General features: G+C 41.5%; 1 protein-coding gene across 2 annotated transcripts in view; it reads left to right on the forward strand.

The window, feature by feature from the left end:
* Window positions 1–21573, forward strand: part of acvr1c (activin A receptor type 1C) — an 80993-nt gene that overhangs the window by 21682 nt on the left and 37738 nt on the right. For both annotated transcript variants that reach the window (XM_062965485.1, XM_062965476.1), the window contains exon 2: window positions 1639–1869. In XM_062965485.1, coding sequence (XP_062821555.1) covers window positions 1639–1869 — 231 coding nt within the window. The remainder of the gene's footprint in view (window positions 1–1638; window positions 1870–21573) is intronic.

A 21573-nucleotide genomic window follows, 5' to 3' on the forward strand; every position in this document is an offset into this window, starting at 1 on the left:
ACTTATCTGCTGACCTCCTGGGGAAAGCCAAGCAAATATCTTTGGATTGAAGATCACTTCTAAGTTTAAGGCTTAAATAGCATGCTGCTGACTTTTACAAGAAAAATATGCATTTTCTATCTCTTTTCAGAAACCTTTTTATTTCTATAACAAAATCAAAGAGAGCACAGAGAAAATAAACAGATAAAATAAAATAAAATAGTGTTGTTTTTTTCCATGCACTGCAAGTGACGTCTTGTATGTCTGCATTTGGCCAGATAAATAAGGGCCCTTCCAGACAGGCCCTATATCCCAGGATCTGATCCCGGATGATCTGTTTATCCCAGGTTATCAGGCAGTGGGGACTCATATATTCCAGTTTAAAGAAGATAATCTGGGATCAGATCCTGGGATTAAGGGCAGTGTGGAAGGGCCCTTGGATTGCAAGACTGGAAGGTGGAAGGAACTGGCAAAACCACTCCTGAATATTTCTTGCTTGAAGGTCACCAAAGATGAGTATTTTCTGTTGGTCATGGGGGTTCTGTGTGGGAAGCTTGGCCCAATTCTATCCTTGGTGGGATTCAAAGGACTTTTTGATTGTAGGTGAATTATAAATCCCAGCAACTACAACTCCCAATTGTCAAAATCTATTTTCCCCAAACTCCACCAGTGTTCACATTTGGGCATATAGGGGTATTTGTGCCAAGTTTGGTCCAGATCCATCATTGTTTGAGTCCACAGTGCTCTCTGGATGTAGGTGAACTACAATCTCAAAACTCAAGGTCAATGTCCATCAGGGCTGTAGCCAAGGGGGGGGGTGGTGGTGGTGGTGGTGGTGGTGGTGGTGTTGTTAGGGGTTCAACATCCCCCCCAAATCTTTCAGATTTTTTTTAAAAAACTGCTTTATTCATGAATTTTAACTGGTTAACCAAATACCATGAGTGTCCACTGAAATTTATCTGTCTTGAGTGTCCATTGAAGTTTATCGATGGAGCCTGATTTATAAAATTATGGAACTGCCTTTCATGATTTGCTAAAAAATGTTTCACCCCCCCCCTTCGAATTTTATTTCTGACTATGGTCTTGATGCCCATCAAACCTTTCCAGTATTTTCTGTTGGTCGTGGTCATGCCAAGTTTGGTTCAGTTCCATCGTTGGTGGAGTTCAGAATGCTCTTTGATTGTAGGTTAACTATAAATCCTAGGAACTACAACTCCCAAATGACAAAAATCAATCTCCCCCCCCCCCCCCCAAACCCCACCAGTATTCAAATTGGGGCATATTGGCTATTTGTGCCAAATTTAGTCCAGCGAATGAAAATATATCCTGCATATCAGATATTAACATTACAATTCATAACCGTAACAAAATGACAGTTATGAAGTAGCAGCAAAAATAATTTGATGGTTGGGGGTCACCACAACATGAGAAACTAACTGTATTAAGGGGTCACAGCATTAGGAAGGTTCAGAACCACTGATTTAAGTGGATTATAAATAAAGTTCTAAACATCTTCAGCCTGATCTGGAACTTTATTTTTTGTTGTTCAGGACTTTTCAATTTTCTGTTCTAATAACTCAAGCAACATGGACTAGGTTCAGACAAATTTGTTTTGCTTCCCATTGTTTTTTTTAAACAAATTCTTAATTATCTTTTCAGGTCTAACATGTGTGTGCCAATTGTGTGAAAAAACAAACTTCACATGTGAAACAGAGGGAGCCTGTTGGGCTTCAGTCATGCTAACAAATGGTCGGCAAGAGGTAACCAAGGCATGTGTGACCCTACCGGAACTGAAAGCACAAATCTTCTGCCACAGTTCTAAAAACATCACCAGGACAGAATGCTGCTATACTGATTTCTGCAATAACATCACCATTCACTTGCCCACAGGTAAGAACGGCAGGGAAATGCAAGGAAATTTACTGTGACTCTAAGATCTTATTATACTGCAATTCTCTTTAGCCATAACTAACATCAGGCCCCTGGTGGTGGCGCAGTGTTAAAGCGCTGAGCTGCTGAACCTACCAAATCCGGGGGACTCCTGAAAAAACAGATCAGGACCCCCACTAAAATCCAGGACACCAAAACGGATAGCGGTTTTTCCGGATTGCACAAGCCACTTCCTAATGTTAATGTTTAGATAGAACCTCATTTCTTCTATTTTGAGTCCAATGTGCATATATTTAGCTGCCATATGTGTGGACGCACTACTCAAGAATTGATTGTGTTACTTTAGTTTGGAGTGTAACCCATACAAAATCAAAGAGTCTGGCATTGGTAAGTCCAAACTGGAGCCCCTGATGGCTTAGTGGACTAAAGCCTCATGACTTGAAGGTTGGGTTGCTGACCTGAAAGCTGCCAGGTTCGAATCCCACTTGGGGAGAGTGCGGATGAGCTCCCTTTATCAGCTCCAGCTCCATGCGGGGACATGAGAGAAGCCTCCCACAAGGATGGTAAAAACATCAAAAAAACATCTGGGCGTTCCCTGGGCAACGTACTTGCAGACGGTCAATTCTTTCACTCCAGAAGTGACTCAAGTTGCTCCTGACAAGAAAAAAAGTCCAAACTAGAGTAGCTTCTCAGTCACTATTCACTTTTTAGGTGCTATTGGTAGACTCTGAGGTTCTATTAAAATTAAATCTGCAGGTCCAGCCACTGTTAATGTGTCTGTATTGCAAGAGGGCTTCATGTTTCTCATCCTCTCTCACTGCCATATGAAGACCCCAGTGGCAAAGATGTAATGCAAAGCAAGTTTACACCTGCTTTACTTCAGAGTAAGTCCTATTGGACTATAAGTAGGCATTGCCTTGGGCAGATGGATTTCGCATGATAAAGACTTCTTTATTTTGAAGTTTGTGCAGTTGCCAACCAGCCTTAGCTCATGCCACACAGAAGCTAGTCTGCCCAGAACATGGAAAATGTATGTACTTGTTAGACAAGTATGTCAGAGTCCCCTAGTTAATCTCACTGTTGTCCTTGGGAGTTGAGGGGTTCTGGGAGTTGTAGTTCAGAAAGTGTCTTTTCCACGATTTGACAACTTCTAACCATGTTGCATTGCCTACAAAATCTCTGGTTGTTTGATTATCATACTGTGTTGATTTTACTGTTAATGTTTAATACTTTTTGGCTTCTTGTTTCCACTTTGGGCTCTTGCTTGATGACAAGGGAATAAATTTGTCAGTTTTTATTTTCATTTGAGAAGTACAAGGTCTGTAAGCTGCCTTGAATTTTGGCAGACAGCATTTAGACATATCAGGCCACAGGGGTTATAAAGTGGATTGGATTTCAAATAGCGTTTATTTAATGCTGGATTATGTTTTTCCTATTGGATAAGCATAGCCTAAAGTCAATGTTCAGTGTAATCAGACAGAAGGTGAAGGAAAGGAGGATTGTTTACCTGACAAACAGTGTATTGGCCAAGCCGTGTAGCTGGATGCATGAATCCCCACCATAGATTAGCATGAATTAGAGAATTGGAAATGCCAGTTCTGTAGTTTCTGTCAACGTTTTACGAGGGTTGAATGAAAAGTAATGCCTCTACCTTTGTTACTTGGTTTTGGATGGGAATATTTTAATAAATCAAATGCAGAAATAATCCCTAGAATGTGCTCTTTAACTACCACTATTCACTTTTCCACATAATCACCAGACAATTGGATACATTTCTGCCAACAATGAACAAGTTTTCTGAAGCTGTCACGGAAGAAGTCAACACTCTGTTTCCTCAACCAGCATCTCACAGTACCCATCGTGCACAGATCTTCCGATAGCCGAGCAAAGCAATAATGTGACCCACACGTCCTTGTGAAATGCCAATTATGCTTGAAATTTCTCCCTGAGTGATATGACGATCGTCCTGAATCAATCTGTCAACCTTTTGCTTGTGAAACTCAGTGGTTGCTGTCACAGGACGTCCAACTCTTTGTTTGTCACGCAAGTCAGATGTTACCAACTCAACATCTTTAAACTTACTCGCCCAACGACACACAGTACTCACATCAACACAATCACCATAAACAGCTTGCATTCTCTGATGAATCTCTTTCGGGGTGACACCTTCTGCTGTCAAGAATTCAATGACTGCATGTTGCTTAAGTCGCATTGACCGACTGTCTGCATAGGGTTGTATACTTCACACTTTAACAACACAACCGTTCAATGCTAAGGCTTCCTGCCAAATGGAACTATAGAGGAGAGTCTACTGAACAAGCCAGTACCTGCTGCATACCTGCACTGCCATCTGTTGAGGAGTTACGAAGGTGGAGGCATTACTTTTCATTCCACCCTCATAAAAGGCTAAAAATAAATAATTTTACCAAAAAATCACTCTCAAAAACTGAATCTATTTATATACAAGGCACAGTGCATTAAAGCGCTGAGCTGCTGAACTTGCGGACCAAAAGGTGCCAGGTTCAAATCCCGGGAGCGGAATGAGCGCCTGCTGTTAGCCCCAGCTCCTGCCAACCTAGCAGTTCGAAAACATGCAAATGTGAGTAGATGAATAGGTACCGCTCCGGCGGGAAGGTAACAGCGCTCCATGCAGTCATGCCGGACACATGACCTTGGAGATGTCTACGGACAACGCCGGCTCTTCGGCTTAGAAATGGAGATGAGCACCAACCCACAGAGTCGGTCACGACTGAACTTATTGTCAGGGGAAAACCTTTACCTTTACCTAGGTGCTGGAATAGGAACCCATTGTGAAGGCAGTGACAAGAAACAGAGCATATAAACTTCTACCCATTGCCCGTCTCTTGTTTAAATAAGAGGGAAAAAAGGAAGCCTTCCCTCTTTCCTCACCTTTTTTGCACAAGAGAGGAGTAATTGGGTGCCTCTAATCTGCTGAGCCCTTGATGGCGCAGCGGATTAAACCGCTGAGCTGCTGAACTTTCTGAACGAAAGGTTGGCACTTCGAATCCGGGGAGTGGGGTCAGCTCCTGCTGTTAGTTCCAGCTTCTGCCAACCTAGCAGTTTAGAAACATGAAAATGTGAGTAGATCAATAGGTACTGCTCTGGCGGGACGGTAATGGTGCTCCATGCAGTCAAGGAGGTGTCTACTGACAATGCCGGCTCTTCGGCTTAGAAATGGAGATGAGCACCAATCCCCAGACTAGACTTAATATCAGGGGAAAACCTTTACTTTTTCACTATTGCCTTCACAATGAGTTCATATTCCAGCACTGACCTATATACAATTAGATTCAGGTTTTTGAAGATATCAAATGATATAACTCAGTGAGAATGTATATCACAGGTCAGAAGAAATAGCACTAAGAGTTCTAGATGTCACACTGGTATGGTTGACATGAAGTGCCAAGGAAACTTTTTGAGAGAAAGAAGACTTCCCCTAGAAATTGAAAGTTTGAGTTGAATAAATCAAATGAAAAGGAACACAGACTTGAACAAGGAAATGCACGTGAACAAATTGGGAGATTTAGAGGAGCCCATTGCAAACAACACAAACAAAACATAATCCTTTATGTTTAGTAATCCTTATGTACATGGATCCTTTATGTTTTGATAAACAGGAAACTGGCTAGGAGACAACTAGACCATTAGGAGTTCAAAGAATACTAAAGGAGACTAAAGAGATTACACAGAAGCTGTACTAATTGTATCTGTCTTCATTGCAGAAGACATGGTGCATCAGCCTGTGTTAAGGAAGGTAAGGTAAAGGTTTTCCCCTGACATTAAGTCTAATTGTGTCCGACTCTGGGGGTTGGTGCTCATCTCAATTTCTAAGCCAAATATCTGGCGTTGTCTGTAAATGCCTCCAAGGCCATGTGGCCGGCATGACTGCATGGAGCACTGCTACCTTCCCGCCAGAGCGGTACCTATTGATCTACTCACTTTTGCATGTTTTCAACTGCTAGGTTGGCAGAAGCTGGAGCTAACAGCGGGAGCTCACCCCACCCCCGGGTTTGAACCGGCAACCTTTCAATCAGCAAGTTCAGCAGCTCAGCGGTTTAACCCGCTGCACCATCGGGGGCTCCTTAAGGGAGTGGTTATGAAAAAATGAAGTAAAAGGGGATTGCAACAGATTAAGCGATATACTTTATTAACAAATTGAACATTGAACAAATAATGGGGTCCAGATGGTATCTGCCTTGGTAAAAATGTGAAATTCACAGACCTTCAAGTAGCATGTGCCAAAATTGTCCTGTGTGCCAGAGAAGTGAATAGTAATCAATGTAAAGCTAAGCTTCACAATATGTTTAATATCCGCACTAGGAAAAATTGTGGAAAGCCACATTTTCAGGCAGATAGAAGGACAAGTTCTTCTGGAAAAAAAAAACTCCAGGAGGTTTAAGAAGCCGAGGGTGACTCAGGCCCCTTCCGCACAGCTGAATAAAAGCCCACATTATCTGCTTTGAACTGGAATATATGGCAGTGTGGATTCAGATATCCCAGTTCAAATTAGATATTGTGGGATTTTCTGCCTTGATATTCTGGGTTATATAGCTGTGTGGAACGGCTCCAAGTGGACACTATTTAAGGACTTTCAAAAATCTATGGAGTTTTAAAGGGCTTTTGATCAAAGTCCCTCACCAAAGACTGTCCTGAACAAATGCCAGAGTTATATGATAATGGGTTTTTGTTAGGCTTGATAGCTGTTTAAAGAACAGCAAGTGAAGAGCAAGCATGGAAAATCAGTGTAATAAGCAGTGTAAACAGTTGGACAATGCACGGATTGGTGCATTTTAATATATTCCTACATTATCTGGAATTTACTGTGAGCTATGAAGTGGCTGAGTGTGGTGACAGGAGCAAATAGTTTAGGATAAATCTGATAGGGTAGTGCAGTGGTTAGAGGTCCTGATTAAAGAGCAAGACATCAATTGTTTCTGGTGTATCTGCACTGTAGAATTAATGGAGTTTTAGTCCACTTTAACTGGTGGAGTGGGATGTCCTCCCAAGTGGGCTCAGGCAAAAACAAGCTGCTGCAAACTCTCTGTTCTTCCTCATTAATAACTTTTGTCATCTTGACCACACTGGTGTTGCTTAACCACACGTGCCTTGGTTTCCATCAGTGAAATATTGGGAGGGTATGCAATTAGTCATGAATCTAGCTTTGTGAGCATCGTAATTATAACACAAGGGGAAAGATGTCTCTGCAAAGCAGTGGTTCCTCAACCTTTGAGCCTCCTGGTGTTTTGGACTTCAGCTCCTGCAATTCCTAAGAGCTGGTAAGCAGGCTGGGATTTCTGGGAGTTGACGTCCAAAACACCTGGAGTTCCAAAGATTGGGAACCACTGCTGTAAAGTAAGAATAGACAACCTATGGCTTTTGACCTGATTTCAAAAGCCCCTTGGCAAGTGAACAGTTTGGAAATCTTGTAAGAATTATTTTCCCTTTTCCAAAGCGCTCAGAAAGAAGAGCAGAAGTCGGAGTCAGGAAGGAAAGCTGGAGAAAGAGGGTAACAAAATAAGTGAGAATACGGGTGGTACCATCCACAAAGGACATGTGGCCATTTCCTCTTGTCACAAAAAAGTCATTCCAAAAGTAGCCTTTCATCTCAGCTGAGGGAAAGTGTGGTAGTAAATATTTAGCTTCTGGAAAAGTTGCAAAGGATATAACGTGAAGCACCTAAATCTGGAAGTGCAAATGAAACCTGCTAAACTCAATTCAAAGTAAGTGTGCTTAAGTCTGGGATAAATCTGGCTTCAAATGAATGCACTAGTGGGTTGCATAGTGATCTTTCCAGCATCAAAATTTCTTATGTTAAAGTAATACTAGAATTGATGATGATCTAATCCAACAGAAGGAGCCCCCAGTGGAGCAGCAGGTTCAACTGCTGAGTTGCTGAACTTGCGGACCGAAAGGTTGGCGGTTCGAATACGGGGAGCGAGGTGAGCTCCCGCTGTTAGCCCCAGCTTCTGCCAACCTAGCAGTTAGAAAACATGCAAATGTGAGTAGATCAATAGGTACCAATCCAGCGGGAAGGTAACGGCACTCCATGCAGTCATGTTGGCCACATGACCTAAGAGGTGTTTACAGACAATGCTGACTCGTCGGCGTAGAAATGGAGATGAGCACCAGTCCCCAGAGTTGGACACAACTAGACTTAATGTCAGGGGAAAACCTTTACCTTTACTTTACCTTATAATCCAACAGACCTGAAATGTATGATGACTCCAAATGAGTAACCCAGAAGTAGATGAGCATTTAACAAGACTCTTTTTTTTTTGCAACCCCTCAGTGCTACCCTTTCCCAAATTTGTTTTAAAAGAAGAGTGATTATTTCCATGCTTCTGGAGGCTTCATGGGGTTTTACATGGAGAGATTTTTGTGGCAGCGATCACTTTCAGTATACCCAGGCAAAACCACTATATACCCCAAAATCCAAACCAAAAATCTACCATTTCCAGAAATGTGGGGCATTATTTCCTCAATTAAATCTTACTTGGATTACTACGATGCACTCCCTTTAAAAGGCTCATCCACTTCAGATGGCCCAAGAATTGCAATCAGATATTAACTTGAGATAGCTATGGGACCTATCTACTCTCTCTGATGTTTTGTGCTTGTCTTAATGTTTGTCTATCACCTTGGGTCCCATTATTGGAAAAAAGGAGTGTAAATAAAAACAAATATATATTATAATAATTGAAGTGCATCTCCAATCAAAGCACACACGTCTGGTTGATTAGAACAAATTGCATGTGACCCCCATGCCAAAATAATGAATAACAGCTTAGCTTCCTTTAGTATTGTTCAATAAAATATGCCAGTCTCTTCTGGTGGTCTCTCAAGGCAAAGTGTTAGCTTAAAGTGCAACCTGCTGCTTTTGCTGCTGTATATGTTGCAGGAGAAATAGCTCCACATGTCCCCAGTATGTTATACAAGCTATTCTGAGTAGGTATATTCTGAGAACCCTACCCACAACCGTTCTCCTTTTACAACACAATGCTGTGCATGTATATCCAGAAGTACGTTCTGTGGACTTAAGTGGGGTTATTCCAAGGCAAATGGGTATAGGGTTGCACTGTAAGATATTTCACGTACTGTATGATCAGTTTCCAGTGCTGTGGGTTCTGCAGTTTGGTAGTAATGCAAAGTAGTTTAGCATTGAAACTGTAAGAAGGTTTGAGAGGATGACTGTACCATGTCAGCAAAATTACTAGTGATTGTGCTTAGGAAATATTGAAGGATGCATGACACAAGGCTGGCAAGATGACTACTTTTGAGAGTCTATTTTGTCATTTTTAAATTGGCCACATTTTAAGTTTGTCGGAGAATGTAACCCACATTGTTGGAGCCTCCAATAGCATAGTGGACTAAAGCCTCGTGACTTGAAGGTTGGGTTGCTGATCTGAAAGCTGCCAGGTTTGAATCCCACCCGGGGAGAGCACAGATGAGCTCCCTCTATCAGCTCCAGCTCCATGCGGGGACATGAGAGAAGCCTCCCACAAGGATGGTAAAAACATCAGAACATCCGGGCGTCCCCTGGGCAACGTCCTTGCAGACGGCCAATTCTCTCACTCCAGAAGCGACTCAAGTTGCTCCTGACATGAACCCCCCCCCCCCACACACACACATTGTTCTATTCCTTTTAGGGAGATACCTTGATATGGCTTTGTGTGACGGCACCCTTTATTTTCAAATGCATATCTTGTGATGCCTTCTGATCCACAGAGGAGCCATTACTTCATGGCAGAGGATGCTTTTGTCTTGCGTGTTGAAAGCCACAAACAAAAACTTTAGTATCTCTACAATTAAATATATATTTTTTAAAGATTTTCAAGTATTTTAAAAACTACATCAGCTCACAAGACAGTTGCCAGTCAAATACAGTTGGAACACATGGGTTGTTGGTCTTAGACATGGTACAAAGGAGCTTCCTCGAATTAATGAGAGGATTTATTTGCTGGTGGGATGCATGACAATGAGTTAAAATCAGGTGTACTTCCTACCATTCTCTAAAGCACTCCCTTCTATTTTGCTGTGTTATACTATGCTGGTGGTGGCACAGTGTGTTAAAGCGCTGAGCTGCTGAAATTGCAGACCGAAAGGTCCCAGGTTCAAATCCCGGGAGCGGAATGAGCACCCACTGTTAGCCCCAGCTCCTGCCAACCTAGCAGTTAGAAAACATGCCAATGTGAGTAGATCAATAGGTACCGCTCCGGCGGGAAGGTAACGGTGCTCCATGTAGTCATGCCGGCCACATGACCTTGGAGGTGTCTACGGACAACGCCTGCTCTTCGGCTTAGAAATTGAGTTGAGCACCAACCCCCAGAGTCAGACATGACTGGACTTAATGTCAAGGGAAACCTTTACCTTTACCTATAACTATGCTGATTTTCAGTAGGAATTGGTATTTACCAATATAACAGCTGGGATATCATTTTGTGGACTATAAATGCTTGTGTTATCAGCTAAGGATGTCCAATATACTCTCGAGATTCCATGAATGATGGATACATCTGTTTATTCTGGTTTTGATGCAGCAGGTCAACAGAAATGTGACAGTAATGCTGGTTTAAGGTTTTTATTTGTCACAGCAAGTTTGATTACTGCCCGTTAAGCAAATCTATCATTATTTGTTCTTGGAAATCTGTCTTTCTGGACCCGCTTTTGTAGTCAAATTGTATGGATTTCATTCCGTGTTGATCCTAATGGAGCGCCCCCTCCCCAAAGTGTAAACAGGATTTCCTCAATCTGATTAGAATAATGAGATGATTAGATGTGTAGCAAACTGTTGCCCTTCTCTCTGGTTTAGTGTTAATATGTTTTGAATTAGATCTTAGAAAAGCTTGAGGAGTCTGACTAGCTGCTTACAGTCACACGGGGAGTGAAGAGATGGGAGTCTAAAACTTGCTGTTATGGCTGCCTTCACCAAGTAAGATGATACACAAAACTTACTCCTCCATTAAAGAACTCTGATGTCTTCTGCTTCCAGAATAATGCTCAGCAGCAAGAGGGATGAGGATTTCTTTCCCCATTGCATCAAACCACCATATTGGGCTGGTGCAGAGCCAAGCACATTTTATATAGGTGACATGTAAGAACCATGCTTCCACTGGTGACATTTTAAAAACTGGACAGTGTTGTGCTTTAATTTCTAACTGTGGACCAAGAGAAGTTTGTTTGCATCATTATATCACAATGTGGAAGTAATAATTAAACACTGAGGTGTAGAGTTGGCCCTCCACAATTGCGGGTTCAGCTTTTGCTGATTTGATTATTGATGGATTTCTTTAATATATTCTCACTAGGAATCTTTTGCAGTGGAAGTTGATCATAGAGTTGCAATGGAAGACCTGGGGATTCCTGAAGAGGAAGCCTCGCTAGAGTCTTAATAGAGCAGAGCTTCTAAAACAGCATTTCTTAACCTGGGGGTCGGGACAACTGGGAGGGGGGTTGCGAGGGGGGTGTCTGATGAGTCACCAAATACCATCAGAAAACACATATTTCTGATGGTCTTAGGAACCCCTTTGGCAGAGAAGGGTGAAGATCTCTACACCTGTCTTTTTCTTCAAGGTCTACTTTCCCCAAACTCCACCAGTGTTCAGATTTGGGCATATTGAGTATTTGTGCCAAGTTTGGTCCAGATCCATCATTGTTCGAGTCCACAGTGCTCTCTGATGTAGGTGAACTAAAACTCAAAAACTCAAGGTCAATGCCCACCAAAACCTTCCAGTATTTTCTGTTGGTTATTGTGCCAGTTCAGTGTGCCAAGTTTGGTTCAATTTCATCGTTGGTGGAGTTCAGAATGCTCTTTGATTTTAGGTGAACTATACTCCCAAATATCAAGGTTTATTTTTCCCAAACTCCACCAGTGTTCAGATTTGGGCATATTGATTATTTGTGCCAAGTTTGGTCCAGATCCATCATTGTTTAAGTCCACAGTGCTCTCTGATGTAGGTGAACTAAAACTCAAAAACTCAAAGCCAATGCCCACCAAACCTTTCCAGTATTTTCTGTTGTTCATGGGAGTTCTGTGTGCCAAGTTTGTTTCAGTTCCATCGTTGGTGAAGTTCAGAATGCTCTTTGATTGTATGTGTGCTACAAATACCAGCAACTACAACTCCCAAATGACAAAATCAATCCCCACCAGTATTCAGTTTTGGGGATATCAGGTATTCAAAATTTGGCCAGTGAATGAAAATACATTCTGCATGTCAGATATTTACATTACCATTCATAACAGTAGCAAAATTGCAGTTATGAAGTAGCAATGAAAATAATTTTATGGTTGGGGGTCAGCACAACATGAGGAACTGTGTTAAGGGGTCATGGCATTAGGAAGGTTGAGAACCACTGTTCTAAAACTTTTTCCACTTACAATCCTTTTCTGCCTGAGAATTTTTTACATGATCTCAGATATATAGATATCTATAAAAATACAACATTTACTAATAATAAATCAACATTTTCATATCTTGCTGGACAAACTGATTTTCCTTTTGTGGAGTATAGCTGAAGCATTTTCTGTTCACTGTAAACACTTCACATTTTTGCTAACAGATTTGTGTAAATGGGTGACATTCAGGAACTTTTCAGTGCTGTCAATTTTTTTGTGATACTAACATTGAGCTAAGAAGACCTCATTTGGGGTTGGGGCCCATAGTTTAGTGACCTCACCCACGCTAAGGTGCCTGTCTTATGCTGGTTCCTCTCTTTTTTTGCCATGGAGCCCATTACACGATGTACATCTAACGGTGGGGCTCTGTAGCAAAAAGGGAGAGGAAGCGGCATACACTGCCGCTGCAGCAACATGCGAAATCTAAGCAATGCCTCAGGTAAAAGTGAATTTATTCGAGAATGAAGCATGTAAACCCTGCTTTGTCCCGAATTCATTTCATACCCCATTAGATCTGGACCTTCCTGAAAAGCCCAGGTCTAAAGAGGTATAGGGCCTGTGGGGACTCACCCACAGGTACCGTGTTTCCCCGAAAATAAGACAGTGTCTTATATTAATTTTTGCTCCCAAAGATGCTCTAGGTCTTATTTTCAGGGGATGTCTTATTTTTCCATGAAGAAGAATTCACATTTATTGTTGAACAAAAAATATATGAACATTTATTATATACTGTACAGTAGTTGTCATCACAAACCAGCATAACCAGACAAACTCTGAATCCTATCAAGAATTTCTTATTACTTAAATGTATATTTAAATGTATAATTATGTATATTTTAATGGATATTCTTAATTTTATTGTAATTTTTAATCTTGATGGATTTTTAAATTTGATGACAACTGTTTTTAATGTGTATGTTTATATTGTAAGCCGCCCTGAGTCCCCTGATGGGTGAGAAGGGCGGGGTAGAAGTGATGTAATAAATAAAATAATAAATAAATTACTACCATTATTTCCATGTATATGGTACATACATTTATTGATCCTGCATGCTCTGGTGTTCTGTTTGGCAGGCATGCTTCCAAACAAAACCTTTGCTAGGTCTTACTTTCGGGGGAGGCCTTATATTTAGCAATTCAGCAAAACCTCTACTAGGTCTTATTTTCTGGGGATGTCTTATTTTAGGGGAAACAGGGTAGTTCCATGAGTCACCATTTCCTATTTCCCACCTCACTTCTTCAATCTTCCAAAAGCCCGAAGAAGCAAAATGACACCCTCCAACCCCCCCTCCCCACAAGCTCTTAAAAGAAAAAATAATTTAGTGGGCCACAATGAAGATACTACTAGAGTCCTTCTGGGGGTAGAAATGATGCACCAGGAGACAAGAGAGTTATTTTATGCCAGATGTTAGGGATTCCTCTTCTTCAGAAGAGGAAGGGGAGCAGGAAAATGTTCATGAATCTGAGGGTGAGTTGGAATCTGAGGAGGAGACTTTGCTAATACCCTCATTTCAGGAGAGGTAAAAGTCAACAGAGCAGAGATGTCGTTCAGCTAGATTAGCTGCCAGAAATGCAGCTGAGTAATTAGGAACTGCCCTAGCAGCTGTGAGGGGACTCAGGGCTATAAAGCAGAATCAGGTGCAGCCCGCTCTTGCAGGTAACAAACTGACTCTAATGCCTTCGCTCTCCTGGTGCCTGCTTCGAATCTGCATCTGGATTTATTTCTGTTTCTTTGTCTGAAGTAAGACTGCTGTTTGATTTGGGAGTTTATCAGAGACTAAGAACTGTGCTTGCCCTATGACTTCCTTGCTTCCTTTTGCATTATTCCACTGAGTGTGCTGTACTTTTATGTTTTGCTGAAGTAAAGCAGTTTTCATTTACTTACCACAGTGTTTTAAGGCTGTTCTTGAAAGACAAAACAGGACACCAGGAGACCGAGGGAACCGTTTTTGGGCACATATTTGATTGCTGTCTGGAGGGGCCCTTATGACCTCATCAGACGGCAACCGGTTCATAGAGGGGCATGAGGAACCTGGCGCCCCATGCTCGCCTCGCCCAGCTTAAGCTGATGGTGGGAAGCATGAGCGCACATCTTCCCCCCTTGCATTTTGATGGCAACATGGGAACCCTCCTGCATTGGTCTGGCAGTGGCATGCACCAGCTCCATCCTCCTTCACCCACGGAGCTGCATCGGCATCATCAGAAGGGAGCTGGCCGGCTAAATTGGCGCATGCTGCTGAATTTAGCCCCATGTAAAGAGCCCCCCCCCAAGTGACACAGCAGGTTAAACCGCTGAGCTGCTGATATTGCTGACCGAAAGTTTGGCAGGTTCGAATCTGGGGAGCACAGTGAGCTCCCTCTTTTAGGCCCAGCTTCTGCCAACATAGCAGTTTGAAAATATGCAAATGTGAGTAGATCAATAGGTACCATTCTGGCAGGAAGGTAATGGCACTTCATGCAGTCATGCTGGCCACATGACCTTGAAGGTGTTTTGGAGCCAGCTCTTTGGCTTAGAAATGGAAATGATCACCAACCGCCAGACACGACTAGACTTAATGTTGGGAAACCTTTACCTTTACTAAAGAGGTCATAAGTCTTAGGACACAGTGGGACTTAATTCTCAGCAAACTTGCATCTGCTTGCATTGCTGGTTTAGTGAACTTCTCGAGGCAAGCTCAGGGCCTCCTTTAACATATGCATGTTAAAAGCAGTTTTATATACTAATGTGTGTTTCCCCCTACTAATTACAGAGAAATTACTGCTGCTGTGCATTGTACCATGTTTTTGAATTATTATTTTGAATTGCTTAGCAACTAAATAACATCATTGTCCACTATTGAAAAAATGGTCTTCATTAGGAGAGCACAGTCAATGCTTTATGTAGTATTTTGAATCCACCAGGCACTTCTCAGATTGTTGAATTGATTGCAAATTAATTTTTGAAAAGCCTCTATTTTTGAACCAGAAATAACGGGATGGTTTTAAATCCAGAGCTGCAAAACCTGTCTTGTTTAGTGATGTCCATTAGTGGCTTCAATTGATGAAATAGAGATTGATTTTATATTTCCGATAAAAGAAACATAGTGATGATGGCACAATGTTGAGTCTCATTTTGGTATGACTTGAATCGTACCATATCTCTTAGTAGCAATGCACTATTAATGTTTTCTTTGCATTTCCAATAGAGTTCATGAGTTTATGCTCCTCACATTTTGGTGCCTCTGATGACCTGCCTCTGTGTCAGGGTACAGGCTTAAAAATAAACTTTGTGTTCAGTAGGCAGAAAGTTGTTTTTCAGGACTTTCTTGTGTTTTCTTCTTCTCTCCAGACAGAGCCATCAAACTCTTGATCAAATTCCCAGGAGACTAATGTCTGACATCTTACCTACTTACTTGGAAATGTATTCAATAAAAACCAGTGGTCTATGTTTCCAAGTACAAGCACTGGGATGTAAGGAAAGAGCAACGGTCAGATTTCTAATGTGAAATGTAGTCCTCATTGGTCCAACATTTGAGGATACTCTGATCATGGTTAAGACTTAAAATGAGATCTGTCGGATCAGACCAAAGTTGTTTTTTGGCTAACAGCATGCTTCATATCATAATAATGCCATAGAGAGCCATGAAAGATTGTCGCAGACACTAGTTTATGGTGGTTTTGTTCCAATTGGGGACTACATGTTTGACCCCTGGCAGTTTTGCTATATTGTATGTGTTGGTTTTTTTTTAGGACGGGGACAGGGATCTCCAATACTCTTTAGAATCTGTATCAAGCTACTAGGTATGGCCATTATCTGTTTGGGGAGACATGCTGTTTGTATGCTTAATGACATTCAGCTGTATTTTCCCTTTATTTCTCAATCAAGAGAGGCCTTGCATGACCCAGGCTGGGATCCAAATGAGTATTTGTTCTGATTGAGAAAGCTTGTCAGTGGATCTAAGAGGATATAGTTTCCCTCCCCACACAGTCTATGTATGCTTACAGTTGGATGCTCTCCTTGTTCTTTCCCCCCAACAATTGACTGTATTTTTAGAAACTGCCCTGAAGGGTATCCCAACCTTCCAGAACCAATACAGAGGACACGTGGGATTGCTTCCTTCTAGATCCACTGTTGGGCTTAGTCAATTAATTCAAATACCCACTTGAGGCTTAGTTCTTCAGTGAGTATTGGTTCAGTGATGGGCTGGATGAGAAGAAATATGTCAAAGCAAAGTAGTAGAGCAGACACTGGGTATGTGGGTTGGAGGTTTACTGAATCTCCCTGGATCAACAATCTTGTCATTTGGAGGTGTTCCAGTATCAAGGAGAGGGGGAGAAAGAGATGTTCCTGAACTTACCATGGAAGCAGAAAACCATGGATAATAGTGGACCCCAAAATGCTGTAAATAAATTTCCACAGTAATTCTGAAGAGGCAGATCAATTGGTGGTACAAAATAAGACAAATGCAACCACATAGACTCCCAGCCATATTTATTTATTTATTTATTTACAGCATTTATATTCCGCCCTTCTCACCCCGAAGGGGACTCAGGGCAGATCACATTACACATATAGGCAAACATTCAATGCCTTTTAACGTAGAACAAAGACAAGACAAACATAGGCTCCGAGCGGGCCTCGAATTCATGACCTCCTGGTCAGAGTGATTCATTGCAGCTGGTTGCAGCTGGCTTGCTCTCCAGCCTGCGACACAGCCCGGGCCCTATAATAGCCATATGCCTATTAGAGCAAGAAAACCACAAAGAATGGTCATCATGGCTAAGCAGACTCGGCCACACTGTCGGTAAGTTAGGTTTTGCCCCTCTCGAGCTAATAAATAAATTTGGGGCTAAAGTGTGCTCAATTGTTTACCAAAGAGCCCTTGACATTGCTGCACAAAATGATCTTATGATCATAGCGTAAGCTAAAGCCACTCCATACCTGGCTAAATTTAAATGCAAGGTGGGCATAGAAACCTACCTATTTTTTACACTTCCTCTATATATTAGAAAACTTTTTACCCAGGCTAGATTCGAGCAACTCGACATTAAGTCTAAGCTAGGTAGACATCAGAATATCTCCTATATGAAGAGAACCTGTGGGTGCCGTGAGGTCAATGCAGAAGTGGAGGACTCAGAACACTTTTTCTTAAAATGCCCCTATTACAACAAGATTCAATCTTTCTATTTAGAGCCTCTGCTGGAGAACCATACTCATTTAGAGAATAAGGAGAAATTGAACACCCTTTTACAGGGTTCAGATAAAAACACTATTTTAAAACTGACCCTTTTTACGCAAAAAGCGCTGCCCATCCGCAAAAAGATGGAAGCGGACAGCTGTGATATTAATGCCAGTCACAAAATCCAAATTTAAAATTTACTATGGACAAGCCACTAGTTTTACTTACCCTTGCCCCCGCTTAAAAATAAAAAAAGATTATTTATTTATTTATTTATTTACATTATTTATATTCCGTCCTTCTCACCCCGAAGGGGACTCAGGGCGGATCACATTATATACATATAGGGCAAACATTCAATGCCCATATACACATAGAACCGAGACAGAGACAGATGCAGAGGCTATTTAACCTTCTCCTGAGGGGATGTTCGATTCTGGCCACAGGGGGGAGCAGCTGCTTCATCATCCACTGTGACAGCACTTCCTCATTCCAACATCGTAAATTAGTTAAATTTGCCTCCCCACTTTATAAGTGGTACCTTATTTCCTACTTGATAGATGCAACTATCTTTCGGGTTGCTAGGTCAGCAACGAGCAGGGGCTATTATTTATTTTTTAATTGAAAGGTGCTTACCCCGCCATGGACTGGCCTCGAACTCATGACCTCATGGTCAGAGTGATTTATTGCTGCAGGCTGCTCACCAGCCTGCGCCACAGCCTGCCCCAGTGGACTCTATTGAAATGAATGACTTCTGCTGGAAGTTACTATTTTTCTCTTGAGACGTAGAACTTATAAATGACTGTTTGTTCACTGATGCGTCTATGAACCATAATAAAAATTGTTGTTGTTATTGTTGTATTTTTTCATGTATTTTGTACTTCAAATAAGATATGTTCAGTGTGCATAGGAATTCATTCATTTTTTTTCAAACTATGGTCTGTTCCCCCCCCCCCCCCCCCAACAGTCCGAGGGACCGTGAACTGGCACTCTGTTTAAAAACTTTGAGATCCCCTGATCTACACTGTAGAATTATTGCAGTTTGATAGCATTTTACATGTACACTGTTCCCTCACTTATCGCAGGGGTTATGTTCCAGGAAAATCCGCAAAGTAGGGACACTATATTTATTTTAATATTTATACATTATTTTAGTAGTTATACACTATTTTAAGACTTTATCAACCAATTGTGTGTTGATAAATCGCCTCCTTCTCCTCCAGTTGCTACTTGGGCTTCTTTTCTCTCCCTTTGGCTTCTCCTTCCTCTCTTCCTTAGGCTGTAAATTGTAATTTTTTAATGATTTATTATATTCTTTTAGAGTTTATTAAAAAACCGCAAAACAGCGAATCCGGGAAAAGCGAACTGCGAAGTAGTGAAGAAACACTGTAATGGCTTTTGTTGGAGCTTGGTCCCTGCTAGCACCCTTTCCCTATAGGGGTAAGAATATGAGTGCAAACAAAAGCCAAGCTCCAACAAAACACAACAAAACAAAACATTAAAATCAAACAATTGAGGGAAAGTGTGGATCACTTTTTTCATGTCAGGAGCGACTTGAGAAACTGCAAGTCGCTTCTGCTGTGAGAGAACTGGTCGTCTGCAAGGACATTGCCCAGGGGATGCCCGGATGTTTGACGTTTTGCGATCCTTGTGGGAAACTTCTGTTATGTCCCCGCATGGGGAGCTAGAGCTGACAGAGGGAGCTCATCTGTGCTCTCCCCGGATTCAAACCGGCTACCTTCAGGTCAGCAACCCAACCTTCAAGTTAGTAGTCCAGCCAGCACAAGGGCTTAACCTATTGCACCTCCATGGGCTCCAGTGTGGGAAATGTTAGGCAATGTTGACGGACCCTACCGTAGAAAATTTTTAAAGCAGTTTCTCTAGGCATTTGCAAAGTTCTTTAGCACAAACCTATGGTAACCTCTGGGGAAGCATGCCACATAATCATCTTTTTTTCTCTTTTCTGATTCCTTCCTCCCTCCCTCCCTCCCTCCCTCCCTCCCTCCCTCCCTCTTTCTCTCTCTCTCTCTTTCTTTCTTTCTCTCGTTCTCCTTTTTTTCTTGTCACCCTCTCCCTCCGCCTTTCTCCCCCCCCACCACACATTGATGTAAAATATTAAAAGTAAATAAAAGTTATATTTTAAAAAAAGAATCAGCTGGATAACCTAGGAAACGCTTAAAGAGGATGTATTTTGTCAGATGCGGGTACTGGTTCTGTAGGTATGCGGGTGATACTGTAAATGGGATCTTAAGTGACGTCCAAGGTCAATTATTAGTTTAGGCTTATAACTTGACTGAACTTCTTCCTATATAAGGATATTTTTATTAAATTGCTGTAATGCTGTTGGATTGCTGTAATGATGTATATGGACCTATCCCTAAGTTGTTAGCTAGTATGGAATGTGGACCTTAGGTTACTGACATTTAGTTGCATGCGAGCAGCAGCAAAGATGCTGAATAAAAGGAGTAAGTGAAGGCTAGGATTTGATAGAAGGCACCATATGTGATAAAGTGGAAGACAAAGTTGACTTAAAAATCAGCTGAATCCAGGGAACAAATAGACTATGACTCTTGAATGGAATGAGAAATAGGATACTAGGGGTATCCTATTACTATGAAGAAGCACAACAGAAATAAGATGATGATCAGACAAAGGAAATTTAACTGAAAAGTGATATAGAACAAGAGCAAGACAATAGCTAAGGCAGTGGTTCTCATCCTGGGATCCCCAGATGTTTTTGGCTTACAACTCCTAGAAATCTCAGTCAGTTTAACAGCTGTTAGGATTTCTGGGAGTTGAAGGCCAAAAACATCTGGGGACCCCAGCTTGAGAACCACTGAGCTAAGGGACTATGCAGATGAATAAAAAAATATAAGACACCAAGATCATAGGAATCATTGGCATGAAGACAGGGAATATGATCTGAGATAAAGAAAATAACTCAGGGATCAAAATTAGGAATAAAAGTTGAAAATGGACCAGGTGGATGGTAAATGTCTGCATTCTGCAGGTGAAGAGGTAAAAAGGGCTTCACAGTACGGAAAAGCATATCCCCTAGCTTTAGTGACAAGCTGTGTTATGTTTTCAGTAGATTGCGTCATCTTTTTATGGCGATGTTGTGAACCACTTGGGCAAATAAGAAGTGGTATGCAAATATTTCTAATAAATAAACCAATTAATAATACCGAAGAGTGCTACTTGAGCACTCTGCCTGGTTACTCATTGCCTGAAGGCTCTTCTCCATCTGCTGCACTTTTCATTCATTTACTCTGTAACAGCTTGTTCTGCATCTGTTTTTGAAGCAGTGTGTATTAATAAAGCTGCCATAGCACCTTCCATTAAATAAAATAATAATAATAATAATATAATAATAATACCATATTAATAACGATACATTTAGTGTTACATGCATCTGTTTAAACTTAATATAGGCTAGAGCTTTGAATTAACTTGTTGATTAGCTGTCACATTACCAACACACTAGTTTTCCCTAGTGATTTCACCTAATTGAGGTTCCCCATTTAATGTTGAAGGTAAATATGCTTTAGAGAATTAGATAATTATTTGTATTTGTTAGGGCAGGATTTTCTCTTCTGTCATTTGTATTAAAATAGAAAGGTCTGAAACCTCAGGAAAAGAAATATTAGCACTGGAAAAGAAATATTCTGTTGAACAAAATAATCTGTGTACTTTCTTTGAAGAGATAGCAGGAGGGGATGGGCGAAAGAGAATTCTCTGTAGCCCAGAGTGAGGTATTTATTTATTTAATGCATATCCCTCCTTTCTCCCAGTATGGGGGTCCAAGGTGGCATACAACTTTTGAAAAACACATAATACAGTAGAGTCTCGCTTATCCAATGTAAACGGGCCGGCAGAATGTTGGATAAGCCAGGGGTCCCCAAACTTTTTAAACAGGGGGCTAGTTCACAATCCCTCGGACCATTGGAGGGCCAGACTATAGTTGGCCACCAAGCAACAATAATAATAATAATAATAATAATAATAATAATAATAATAATATCAGGACCTCAAGATCAAACTTCAAAGGCTCTGGCAGAAACCAGTGCAGGTGGTCCCGGTGGTGATTGGCACATTGGGTGCCTTGCCAAGAGATCTCAGCCGGCATTTGGA

Source organism: Anolis carolinensis, chromosome 1, assembly GCF_035594765.1.
Source record: "Anolis carolinensis isolate JA03-04 chromosome 1, rAnoCar3.1.pri, whole genome shotgun sequence".
Classification (NCBI taxonomy): domain Eukaryota; kingdom Metazoa; phylum Chordata; class Lepidosauria; order Squamata; family Dactyloidae; genus Anolis; species Anolis carolinensis.